Source organism: Syzygium oleosum, unplaced genomic scaffold (assembly GCF_021117445.2).
Source record: "Syzygium oleosum isolate NSW1041296 unplaced genomic scaffold, Sole_v2.1 Sole_v2.16, whole genome shotgun sequence".
In the NCBI taxonomy this organism is placed as follows: Eukaryota; Viridiplantae; Streptophyta; class Magnoliopsida; order Myrtales; family Myrtaceae; genus Syzygium; species Syzygium oleosum.
In genome coordinates this window covers 1,093,264-1,106,625 of record NW_026607500.1, presented here as the reverse complement: position 1 = coordinate 1,106,625, position 13,362 = coordinate 1,093,264, and the positions used below count along the sequence as shown (strand labels likewise).

The 13,362-nt window shown below is 37.3% G+C and overlaps 1 protein-coding gene across 3 annotated transcripts; it reads right to left on the bottom strand.

Annotated features, from left to right (window-relative positions):
- Positions 1-1,962: 1,962 nt before the first annotated feature.
- On the bottom strand, positions 1,963-8,752 carry LOC115665040 (DNA-directed RNA polymerases II and IV subunit 5A-like). Of its 3 annotated transcripts, none has more exons than XM_056318920.1 (5): positions 8,598-8,752; positions 7,925-8,159; positions 6,858-7,037; positions 5,584-5,697; positions 1,963-2,481 (listed from the first exon to the last, which is right to left on the bottom strand). In XM_056318920.1, the coding sequence occupies exons 2-5, from the start codon at positions 8,123-8,125 to the stop codon at positions 2,356-2,358; spliced, it is 621 nt and encodes a 206-aa protein (XP_056174895.1). In that variant the 5' UTR covers positions 8,126-8,159; positions 8,598-8,752; the 3' UTR covers positions 1,963-2,355. The 3 variants fall into 3 exon arrangements, with proteins under 3 accessions (XP_056174895.1, XP_056174894.1, XP_056174896.1); XM_056318919.1 differs by lacking the exon at positions 8,598-8,752 and adding an exon at positions 8,249-8,533; XM_056318921.1 differs by lacking the exon at positions 8,598-8,752 and adding an exon at positions 8,269-8,526.
- Between the last annotated feature and the right edge of the window lie 4,610 nt (positions 8,753-13,362).

The following is a 13,362-nucleotide window of genomic DNA, read 5'->3' as shown; positions in this document are numbered from 1 at the left end:
GCGCAGTCCGTTGATATAAGAAACTAGCCCATTTCCTAGTTCTCGTTCTAGAATGGATGGGTTCGCCCAAATCTGGGTAACATTTGCAAGGTGGTCATGGGCATTTTATTGACGAGTCAGCTAGTTACGATTTTGATAGGAGATCCCAATAATAATAAGCAATAACAAATTTTTGTCGTCGGATACTCTTACCAATTATATTAAAAGACTAATGCTCGAAGAATATCTGGTCATCTGCAGTGATTTTTAGTTTAAATTGGTTAGGCAATATCCTTCACTTTCAAGTTTTGAAAAGTCATGAGTTGAAGAGACTGTTTGATACAATCTTTCCATAATAGTTTCAATTATGAAATGAGGTTTTGCAATTTATGAGGTGATTGGCAAGCACCTCACGGCTGCATCTTCAAGGCTAGATAGCTTTTCAAGGAAGGTCGCATCGCCCAGAAGCTGCAGCTTTAAAATGCGGATTACCAAACGTACAAGTTTCAATACGTTATGTTCCAGTCACAAACAGGCTTGAAGCCGAAAATAACCGATAACTATGAGCAAATAAACTCACTTTTTCCTTGGAAGCATTCGACAAAGAAACAATATTAAGATACGGAGTTTGACTTGTAAAATTGATTTACCCAAATGTCTCAAACTCTAACTGAATATTTAAATCACCATGCAATGTTCATGTTCCAGCTCAATCTAGCTAATTAGTCATGGTATTTTCCAGCATTGATTATATGTTCATCGGGGACGTTCTAAAATCTTAACCTTTTGTGGCCCAATGAAATGCTGGTTTTGCTTTCAGTACTGATGGGACAGGGACCAGACAACAGAGACGAGGTTCTTCACTGGGCCTGCTTTACCTTTTAGTAAAATGGGCCTTGTCTACGAACAGCTTGTTTTGCGAAATACTAGAATTAAACTAAACATATGCTCTTACCAAAAAAGGAAAATCTCAGTAAATGCAGATATTCTAGAGTTCTTTGATGAACACTAATCAGTCCATCAATTCTGTGTATAAACGATTATGGTATAAGCTTATTCATATTTAATCCTCGAGTTAGAAATAAATGTCGGGTTAAAACAATTTATTTCGACACTAATCACGTAAAGAAGACTCGATCTAAACAACGGATTAATCTTGATATCTACAAACCAACAAAAAGTTAGAATTTATTATGTGTACTATATAGTCATTCTACCTAATGTTTCATCATATGAGATTAGCTCTCAGCAAATTTATGAGAGCATGGAATGTTCTCCTGGACCACACGTAAAAACCAACATAAGAAGTTGATCAAAGCATGGGCAAGAAGAAACCGGCTGTCCTTTTAAGTGTATAGCAGTCAAAAGTGATGCATGGAGCAGTGCAACAGCTGACGTCTTATGAACAATCAATTACATTGCCGGCGCAATATTTATCTAACCAATTTCGAATTTGCATATTGAAAACTCTCATTTGCTAATGCATGTTTTCCAACGTATCCCTTCCGCACGGTGCATATGATGCCCAAGCAGACACATGATTTTCATATTACTGTGTTGGGAAAAGCCCCAGATATCTAAAGGCATAAGTAATTCTCCAACAAGATGCTCAACAAAAGAATAGATTGTAAATTGCAGCAGAATGTTGAGTACTTATATATTGTGGACTAGGGAGACTTAACTTCAAATTTCACAGATTTTGCAGATTTACACGATGATGAATTAATCAATTGAATCTGTGAAGAGCATAATTCGACTTAATGTTAAGAACGTAAGTTATTTTTTATAAGTTGATTAGTTAAGAACAGGATATCCTCTTGGCTAATAATCTCACTCACCACTCAACTCTCTCTTCTTTGGAATTTTGATGACTGAATCTACCCTATCAACAAAAATTAAACGAGTCTGGCTCTGAGATTCTAGTCAATGATGCTTAGTATTGACTAAAACAAATGTTGGAACACTAGAAACAGACCCATTAAGTTTTGATGAAAGAACTAAAAAGACATTCTTTCACTTCTCCATTCGAATGGTGCATTTCAGAAGCCATATGAATAGCTTGTGTTGAGACATTGCCCTAGCATCCCTCCACAGCAATAAAGGATGACAAAAAAAAAGTTTCCCAGAAAAAAAAAAATATGCCTAAAGGGTCTGAAATGTGGTACTAAATCGTCTCAGAAGCCATAGATGAAAAAAAAAAAAAGGGAAAAAAAGAGGGTGAATCCGTTGGTTGAAGATCGCTTGGCGGAGTTCATGCACCAGTATGTCAGTTCCAAACTGCTGCTAATTACTTTTCCTCGCTGATCACTCCCGAGCCAGCAATTTGAGGATGTGAATCAAGCAAGCAATTCAAGAATGACAATGGAGAAGGAAGGCTCACACACAATAACGATATGTGTCGTATGTCTTAGCAGTTTCGCTTTCCCTCGTGATCTTCACAACTTGTCCACGCTTTAGCCCAAAGTATCTAGCAACTGGGTCACTAATTAAGATACGAGGCAGCTGCCACACGAAAAGGGAAATTCAGATTACATTGCAATTAGAAACTATAAATTACCAATGTTAGTCGACCCAGCCATAAAAAAGTTTTGAACTAATAAATGTATGTCTTGAACAGAAAAGATTGAAAGCAATGCAGCAGACTAAAATTGGCTAGTGATTGGAAACGGCAAAAGTATACTAGAAGTGCCATAACTTGTGTACGGCGATCACTTTGGTGCCATAATTTTTTTTCGGATCACTTTGATGTCAATTTTTTTAAAAAACGATCATTTTAGTGTCAATGCTAACGTGGCTCGCCGGAAATCCGATGTGGTGCTGACACGGCTCGTCGGAGAGGTCCAGTCAGCATTAAAAACCAAAAACGACGCCGTTTAGCCCGCTGACGTGTACTTTTTTTAAAAAAAATTAAATGTTAAATAAAAATAATAATAATAATAATAAAAGCCTGCAGCAGCTGCAAGGGAGCCCTCGCCGCTGTTGCCGCCAACTGACCACCGCCGGGAAGGGCCAGCGGTGGTGGGCGCAGTGGTCGGCGAGGGTCGCCGGCCCCGGTCGGGGCCGACGACCCTCGCCGAGCCCGGCGAGGCCGGATCCGGCGAGGCGAGACCTTGCCGTCCCGACTCGGCGACGGCGGGTCCGGCCTCGCCTTCGGCTGGCGGCGAGACCTCGCCGTCGCTGGGTCGCCATGGCGAGGTGCGGCCTCGCCTTCACCGGGCGAGACCGACCTCGCCGTCGCTCGGTCGCGACGGCGAGGTCTCGCCTCGCCGGATCCGGCCCTCGGGCTCGGCGAAGGTCGCCGGGCCGGCCGGGGCCGGCGACCCTCGCCGACCACTGCGCCCACCACCGCCGGCCCTTCCGGCGATGGTGGGTTAGCGGCAGCAGCGGCGAGGGCTCCCTCGCCGCTACTGCAAACTTTTTTTTTTTTAATTATTTTAATTTTTATTATTTTTCTAAAAATTAAAAAATTCGAAAAAAAGCCACATAATTTCCACGTGTACAAATCAGACCATATTTTTTTTAATATAAATGCCAGGTCAGCTTTTTGGCCGGAATTGTAGCCGGAGTTACTAAAGTGATCTATTTTCCTCCGACTTGGCACCAAAGTGATCCGAAAAAAAGTTATGACACCAAAGTGATCGCCGTACACAAGTTGTGGCACTTCTGGTGTACCTTTGCCGATTGGAAACAGGGTGCTTCAAATGTTGGAAGACAGATTTTATAAGGATAAACTCATGAAGAAAATCTTGAAAAGCTACAAGATATAACAAATAAGCGCAAAATCACAACATAAATGCAAAATCAATTGGAGAGCTTCTACTTATAATAGACATTGAAAAATGCTCTTATTTATTATAATCAGCAGGTCTGCTACTCCATATTAGGGTAAAAGCTTATGGCCAAAACATATATAGTAGCATAAAAGCTGAAAAGTCCCATGAAAACCCTGTGAAAGGTCCTTGCTATGAAGGAAAGAGCTTCCCATTGCTAGCTTAGTTGCATGATTTCAGGAATTGAGATTACTTTTGTAAAGGACTGTCTGGAAACTTTGCTACATACTGAATCAACTAGTAAAAGGCACACCAATCTTCCCGAATCAAAAAAAGAGGAAAAGAGGCACACTGATTTGACATCACCAAACTCGGATAGATTATTTTCCTAAATGCAATTGACTACATTCTTTTAGCTGCCAAACAAAGGTTGAATCATGCTGGAGCATTGAGAAACTTAATCTATTAATGAACATTAACCAGGCTAATTAGTTTTGAAGTTGCGGTAGTTATTTGTTCAGTACATAGTTGTCTTTTTAGAGTGCAAAAAGTCGTGTGATTTTTACTTAGGTTTAAGGGCTGAGATCAGAAAATTTTCTAGCATATGAAATACCTAAGAATGAGACTCTAAGATTGTTCCAAGTAAAAATAAATAGTTTAAACCCTATTGCAAGTTGTCTTTTCTCTCATTAAGTATTTGCAATTATACATTCAGCTATTTTGGCTTTCTTAACAACTATTCTTTTCTCTCCTATCTTTAATTCTGTGAGAACGGCAATTCCACTATCTCAAAGGGTACCAGAGCTCAAGAGCTTAGAAAAAGATGGTTCATCGTGATAGATGTCATCACCGAAGAAAATGACAGCTGAGGAAAACAGATAGCTAAATGTGGCAGACAATTAACATATTGTTGCGATCTATCAAATATCATGATGACAAGAATGTGCAGAAGCTGGAGGGTTTGGAAGGCAACAACAGGACCTTGGACTTACTGAAAGATATTTATGAGGAAGAAAATTCTGAGGAATTCCTTCCATGACACAGTATTCTCTCCTGACATAGAAAGAGGAGGTGGAGAAATCGAGATTGGAGCTATTGATTTCTTTGAACAAGATGCAGGTGGCAGGACTATATAGACTGAGAATCAACTGTTGTGATTTATTTCAAGTAAAAATCTGTGACTGATGATAAGAAGCCCAATGCTGTATCCCCTTCCCAACGATAAGAGTAATTCACAAAGGTAATATACAAAGAACAGAAAAAAAAAAAAAAAAAAAAAAACAAGCGACCAGGTTCCTAACTGTATGTCCACTGAAAATAAAGGTGGACAAGGCATTACAGTCAGTAAGATGTTACTGCCTTTAATGTATTAGAGAAAAGAATTACAGTTGGAGATATCAGCTTTCTAGTTCGAGTAGAAGTGAGAAAAATTGCACGTTATATGTTCAATAGAAATAAGCTCCATTGGTTCCAGTTAGACAATCAGTAGCATGCAAATGCTAGATTTCAGCAAGTGGAAAATCACATCACACCACATGTTAGACTAAGTATATCCCACTCTCCCACAGAAACCAACGCTTGCTCTGCAAGCATTATAAGAGAACACGAGGGAAAGGAGAAGAAAAAGGAAAAAAACTTCTTCAGTTAACAGCTGTGACTTTTGTTGAGGTAATACAATAAAGTCAGTTCCTAGAGTGAAAAATAATAATGTAAAAGATAACAATACTATCATGCCACTGGGGGAAACACCCTAGTACAATTTGTATTCTCATTAGGGCTATAAGAACGGAATTCTAAGCTTATTTCTGTTATCTGAAAGATCTAATTAACTAACCTGTGTTTCCTTTACCCCATACTTTGCCAGTATTTCCTTCTTTTCCTCACTGCTAAGCACCTTGTGCTGAGGAACAAAGGCGTGCTCTGTGATATTAACCAGCAACTCTGCTTCCTGAACCATTCCAGCATTCAGAAAGGAAAGAGAATCACTACAAACATTTAAACTTGCTTTTAACACAATGTTGGTAATTACTTTGATAGAATGTTTTAATGTGTCAAAAGATTCATCAGCATGGTAGGGAATAGAAGGTCAAAAAGAAACGGTATGTTTTTTTCTCAAGAATAAATTTAATAAAAAAGAAATAGGAAACTGTTCTGGCACAAAAACATTATAATTATATCTCGCAAGAACTCCAACAAACCATAGCACATCTGGTATTTCAGAAGCTACAGCATTTTGCAGATTTCCATAACTCTTGAAAAAATCACTGCACTGGGATGAACAATGGAAACAAGACAAATGCAAAGTATAAGGAGAAAGATTGAATGATGTAATAACTCATTCATAAGTATGTACACTGGAGAGCCTTTGAAAAATATGTCCACACTATTACTTAGGCATCTTCCTTTTTTGTTTTAATAAAAAATTGGCTAAAAATTTTACATGTTTGGTACAGCGGAATCATGCACGTGGATGTGAATGCATCGATTGACATTCTTATTTGTCTTGTAATGCAGCCCTTTTTTGGTGTCTTGTGCTCATTTATTTTTGTTCCATCTTGCACTCTTGTGTATGAGTTTACACACGCCCCCACAAAAAAAAAAAAAACACACACACACACACATATACATAATCAGCGCTGCAATACCAGTTACCAAACTCAATGCCAATTCACAAGTGACAACATCACAAAATATTAGTTTTACCTAAGAAACTAGCACTCAATAATAAAACCACTCAGGCATGATTTAAGAGCATTATTAAACAAGTCAAGAACAAATTGTCACGCATTTTCTATTCAACTCAGTCCAACATATTGATGCATTGATCATAATTTTTATGCATTTCCACGTGGGTATAATATGTCCAAGTCAAAGTTCAAAAAGTTATATCGAAAGGTGCAGACACAGCCAAAAATGTCGTTCTAGGTGACCCACTTATATTTATATTCTATGTATCAATCAGAAGCTGCCTATAAGATCAAAGTCTGACCTTATTACAAGAAGCAAATTCAAAGCAGCAGAGGCTCACAATTATATGAACTAGAAACTGACAATCAATGCAACAATAGTTTCCTTTAAATGACTTCCTAATGCAATTTATTCATTTACCTCAAAAACCTCCATCCGGAAGCATGCATTAATTTCGGTTACAGCCGCTTTGGCAGGGGGAGTCAGACCCTTCTGAACAACCAAGATTGCACTGGGGACGTTATCTGTTTTCATGCGATTGAGAAAAGCCTTTACCACAGGCACGCCCGCCTTTGTTCCCTCAGGAAAAAAGACGTAAATCTATTCCAGTAATAACCAGCAATAAGAGAGCATTCAAAAGTATCTCAATATTGCTGCGATGTCAATGATAGAGGGCAGTTTTTGCAAAAGAATGAGCATCTTAAACACATTCAGGTAACAACTCCAGAATATGAATTTGACATCCCTAGAGATGCAGAGGCAAGATTCTTATGTTAAGAACACATGAATGTAGTAATGAAGAAGCCTTATAAGGGGATTGCGTACACTATCTTCAATGTCAAATAACAAAACACGATTGTCTTTTCTCTTCCTACTAGTTTACTACTTAAAAGAATTGATGAGACTGAATCATTTTATTCTGTAAAAGACAATATAATAGTGGGCAAGTATCGTAAAGTATAAGTCAATCTTGGAATAAAGAGAGACTCTAGAAAACAACCATCTCAACAACAGCCTGAATCGACCAAAAAAAAAAAAACAACAGCCCGCCACTTGCCTTCTGACCACAAGAAAAGTGCTGACAAAGAATCCTGGCATATAACAGAGCACTGAAGGAAATTTCACTAGAGATATCCAATTGCCTAAGTCAATCAGTAGAAGGGAAACCCTATGCACTTTTGCTAATGAAATTATTTAGAGATCAAGTATGCTTTACAGGATACATACACAGAAAAGCATATAGCAATACCCACTCTACACTGATTCAACAGTTCCAACAAATTTTAGAAGCCCGCCATCAAAAGTCAACAGCTAAAAGGGTGCTTTCTAAAATCTCATAACCTGACTTAACACCATGCAGAACCAAGATCCACCTACTGAACTAAATATCTTGCTTTTTCTAAAACATGTACAGAACTATGTCACGAGAAGAGATAACTGAAAATAATACCCGAAATTTTGAATCAGGAAGAGAATAACTCATATACCTGATCTGAAGAATCCTTCTCTTTGTTTTTCAAGATGAGAAGATCCTCCCTCTTCAAGTTCTCTCCAAACTTCTGGACAAAATCTTTTCTTGTCATTTCCAGCTCAGATTTCTCAATGGCGTAGCCTCTATCCTTAAGCATTTGTAAAACTGTTATCCGGACTCTAAACAATCTGGTAATCTCTTCATCGGGCAGCAACATGCTTCGTCTTGAATAATTGCCAAAATTTACTTGCCTATTAGGAGAAAATCCACAACTTCATTAGAAAAACTACCTCGGTGCTGAAGATCACATAAAACAACGAGAACGAAGACGGGGACTTACTTCACAGTAAAATTACCCACCATAAGAGGCGCAAAGCCTACAAATTCCTCAAGTACATAACTTCAGATGCATCAAAATTAAGTTTAACCCCACCAAGTACACACCCAGTTGATTGGACAAAATTTCAGGCACAAGGATGTAAAACAACGCCCATGGATAACTCGAGATAAACGCAAAAACAGTTGCCCTGTACATGTTAAACACGTTCTTGCAGCCCCAAAAGATTGCCCATAAATTGCCCGACGTCTTCGTTCAAGCGATACCCACCAAGGACATGAGACCAAACAACACAGACAGAGCATGAAACGCGATGCTGAAGACAAGAACATGGGCTTAGAATGGCATCTACCTTGCAAGATGACGGTGGCAGAGAGTTCAGAGCGAGCTTTCAGAACGTCTTATGGGGCTTTCGAGTTCGGACAACCAGGTTAGACGCACGTTGATGTACAAGCTAGAAAAGCTCGGACGTGCACCGGCACAGGGTCGAGGGTTCTAGGGTTTAAGTCCATATATATATATAAAGAATATTTTGGTTATTATTTGGTTATTACTATACCTTTTGGAAATATATCACACTTTAGTATTTTTTATAGGTAAAAGGTTGAATTAGGGATCAATTACGAAAAATCCTATAAATTTGAGATGTTTTTGGATTCATTTATTTTTGTTTTATTTCATAATCAACAAAATCGATTAACCCGATTTTGATTTATTCAAATGTTTCTTAAGCAAAAATAATGTTTAGTTATGCCAAATAATATTAGTTAGTTTGAGCGTTTAAGTATATATATTTCTACTATGCAAAGGTATTAAGTAAATTATCTAAATGACAGAGATATCAATTAATTAAAATCAACAAAAGCAACACGTGCTTCTTTTGGCAAGAAAATAATGTATCTTCTTAAAAAAAATAACACATTTATTTCTTGGTAACAATTTAAGAAAAAAAATTATTTTTACTCTGCAAAATATGAAACTATTCCACTATTATGAATTAATTCTAAGAAAACTATAAATATTGAAAGACAAACGTAAGTCTTAAAGGGATGTGCATACATTTTGACTTGAACGGTCTGTTTGGTAACGTTTATATTCCCGAGAACAATTTATGTTTATAAATAATTTTTTCTATTTTTATTCCATTAACGAGTTTCTGAGCAGAAGAACACGTTTGGTAACTGCACAAAATTTTTATTCCCGAAATAGAAAAAGAACATAAATGCATTTGGTACGACCTTAAAAACTTCTACTCCCAGTTTTTCATTTAATTATAAAAATATCAGTGGAGATTTAATAATTCATGTTTGGACTGAACTAGATATAGAATCAAAATATATTATGATATAGAATTGGATGAAATTAATACAATCATAAAGAAAATTACTCCTTATAGACAAAGTAAATATCGAGTGGTGGTCGAGGAAATTACAGTTTAGGGTTTTAGGGTTCGGGGTTTGGGTTTTAGGGTTTAGGGTATGTTTTATCCTATCTTGTGTTTAGTAGGTTTTCAGGATAGAATAAAATAGAATATAGATGGAATATAACCCAAATAAAAAATTCCTAAGGGGAGGTGGGATAGATCCTAATAGAATTTATTTTGTTGAGCTATTTTTCACAAAACCCTAGGGTATGCGCAACTCCTCTCATGTCCAGGCTTCACGAAAGCAGGGAGAGTCGAACTGTCTTCTTCTCTGTAGCTCTAATTTGACAAATTCAAGCTCCATCCCCAGTGAGTTCAAGCTTTAATCCGCGAAATCTTTGTTGCTGAACTTTGCTCTTCATTTTCCAGAATTTCAACATTCTTGTCCCAGTTTTTTTCCTTCACCATTTAAACTCAAGCTTTTGAAGGAAAACCTTTCTATTGTTTTATTTTCAGTTCTCCTAACTAGGAGGTGATTGATCTCTCAAGCTACCATCAGTAGTCTCGGATTTGCTCATTAACCATGTAAGATTCGAATCTCATATACAACTCTATTTTGAGGAAAATAGTATTATGTGTTTTGCTAGGATCCATTTTGTTACGTCTAAGTTTATTGCTTCGATTGCAAACGTTGTGTATGGTTGCGAATCTGAGTTTGAGTTACCCATGTCTTGTTCTCTAACCAGTTGCACGTAATCTATTCGATGAAATGTCCATTAGAGTTTTCTTTCCCTCGATGCTTCGGTTTTCCTTCTTCAAGTGAATTAAATACCAATTGTATAATGTGACTGAATTGTAGTTTAAACCAAGAGCCTGTGGATATATTTTTGAGCTCGAGGTGTTCAAAGTGTACATATCACAATGGTTTTGGTGTAAGGACATCTTGTGGGGAAAGGATGTGTTGCGCATGTAGAAATATGATCATAACGGCCAAAATGCTGACGATGAATTTCTTCTTCTACTATGGAAGGTGATAGTGAAAGTTTTGGGGATTGTGAATTTGTGCATGCATCATAGTAGCAAACCTTATCAATCCATTGCTTCAAGAATACCAATCGTTATTTTGGCCCTTTAATTAATTTTTGACACAAGTTTGAAAACAAAAAAAAATTACCGCTCTCATAAACATATCGACAAAAGGAAGTGCCGTTTTTGTTATTTATAATGATAAGATTGATATTATTTCATAGGGACTACGTAGGGGCCTATATATCATTTATATTGATATCCAATATCTACCTAACAATGAATAGGCTATGTTATAAAAATATCCGACTTTAAATTCGCAGTTCACCAAATAGTAAATAGGATATGATAAAATCTAAGGATTTATTATCTTATCATATTCAGTACTATCCTGATTAGAAACCTGGATGACCAAAAGCAACCTTAATGGATATATGGTAGAAATTTATACTCTTTAGTGGTTATACGGTAGAAATTTAATTGGAAACCTAAAGCACCTTTTGGATTCGATGTCAGAGGAGGGTTGATAACCGTTGCATGTCCTTTATCTTTTGACGAGTCTCTCCGTCCTTCCCTCATCCCCCTATCCTATTGTTATTGTCATTTTTTATTGGGTTAATACCACTAAAAATCACAAACTGGTACATTTATAATAAATTTATCTCGAACTAATTTTTTTTACCATCAAAAACCCAAACTGGTGTGAGAAATTTACCTCCTTTAAATTGGATTAATACAGACAAAAAAATTTGGATTAATACAAAGAAAAATCACAAATTGGTAAGCCTGTGACAAACAGAGGAATAAAACCCCAAATCGGTACACTCATCAACTGCGAAGTGTCATCGAATTCAGCAATTTGACGGAAAATTTGACATAAACTATGTCATAGGTGTACCGATTTAAGGTTTTTAGTGGTCAAAAAATTAGTTTTGGGATAAAATTGTCACAAATGTACAAATTTGGAGGTTCTTCATGGTATTAACCTTTTTTTTATTTTTCCGAATTACGAATTTGGCTCATGCTCAGCATCACATAAAAACGTGCAATGTGAAAATCAGAGGATCGGAAAAGCCTCATTTGTCCAAATAAGCGTTCGATCTTCGCCCTAGTATTTCGGCGAGGCGGACTTGACTTTTAACATCGTCGTGGACGCCTTTTTGATGAAAGTACTTTTCAAATCAAATGAAAACACAGAGACGATTTCAAACTTCAACGAAGAGTATAGGAGACCACCGACGTCGTTGACTCCGTAGAAAATTCAAAAACCTTACTTAAATTGCTTGCTCATCCATTCGAGTTTGGACGTCGGACTTGCCGGTTTGGGAACTTTTAGAGCACATGCCAAAGTGCAATAGAGAAAAACTCTTGTTTTTTTTTTTTTTGGGGTATGCAAGTTTGATTCTGCATATAACTAAACGTCGACAGTGTCGTCTCGTGCATTGGGGACAATTACCAAAAAAATTATAAACTTATTATATTTGTGCCAATTCAGTTCTAAATATTTCAATTGTGTCAATTTAGTATTAAATATTTTCATATTTTGTCAATTGAGTCAATATGGAAAATTTTGGTTAGAAATCACTAACGTGAATACCAGCCATCCTACGTGGCACGGCTAACATTAATGTGGACATTTTTAATAATATTTTAAATATTTTATTATTTTTTTGGTCTTTTTTTTTCATTTTTCATACTTTTTTTTTTATTGAGGGTCAGTGACCCTTGCTGGCACTGGGCAAGGGTGTTGCGGCCCTTGCTCGATGCCCTCGCCGGCCAAAGCAATGGCGTGCGGCCTCTCGCCTAGCCAGGCCGTAACACCCAGCTCAAGCGAGGGCATTGCAGCCCCCGCCCAAATTCGGCAAAGGGCCGAGAAGCCCTCACTTGTGGGCGACGACTCTTGGCGACACTTAGTCCATAATAGCGTCGATTGTGCCACGTAGAACGACCAGTATCCTCGTTAGCGATTTATGACCAAAATTGGTCAAATGAACTTAATTGGTAAAATATAAAAATGTTTAATATTAAATTAACACAATTAAAAAGGTTTATAACTGAATTTGTAGAAGTACAATTAGTTTAGGATTTGGAAATTTCCCCTCGTGCAACGTGCCCCGGCTTTCTGCCAATATTTTAACTTATTCATGAGGATTTTCCTATGGCCTGTTGGAAAAAATTCCTAGAAGAGGAAGGCGGGACTCGATTGACCCCGTCCTCCAGAGCCTTCCCCAAACGTGTGGGGCTCTCTCTCCCAATTTCGCAGCCGAAAACGAAGACGAGACCAAAAGGACATGTGCCTTGAGAAGAAAATAGGCAAAATAGGAATGCTGATTGAAAAACCATTAAAGAAGAGAGCAAAGAAGAAGGTGCTTATGTTGAACGAAATCATAAAATGAGACCGATGGCTCATAAATAAAAGGGTTAATACCATGAAAAACTCCAAATTGGTACTTTTATGATAATTTTACTCCAAATTAATTTTTTAACCAAAAAAAACCCCAAATTGATACATTTATGACAAATTTACCTTCCGTTAGTTTCCGTTAAATTAGATTAATACCACAAAAAATTACAAACTGCTACACCTATGACAAACAGAGGATAGATACCAAAACTGGTATATCTGTTAACTGCCGCGTGTCATTTAACAAAGCAATTTGACAGTAAAATTTAACGGGAACTAACGGAAGGTAAATTTATTACAAATGAATCAGTTTGGGGGTTTTTG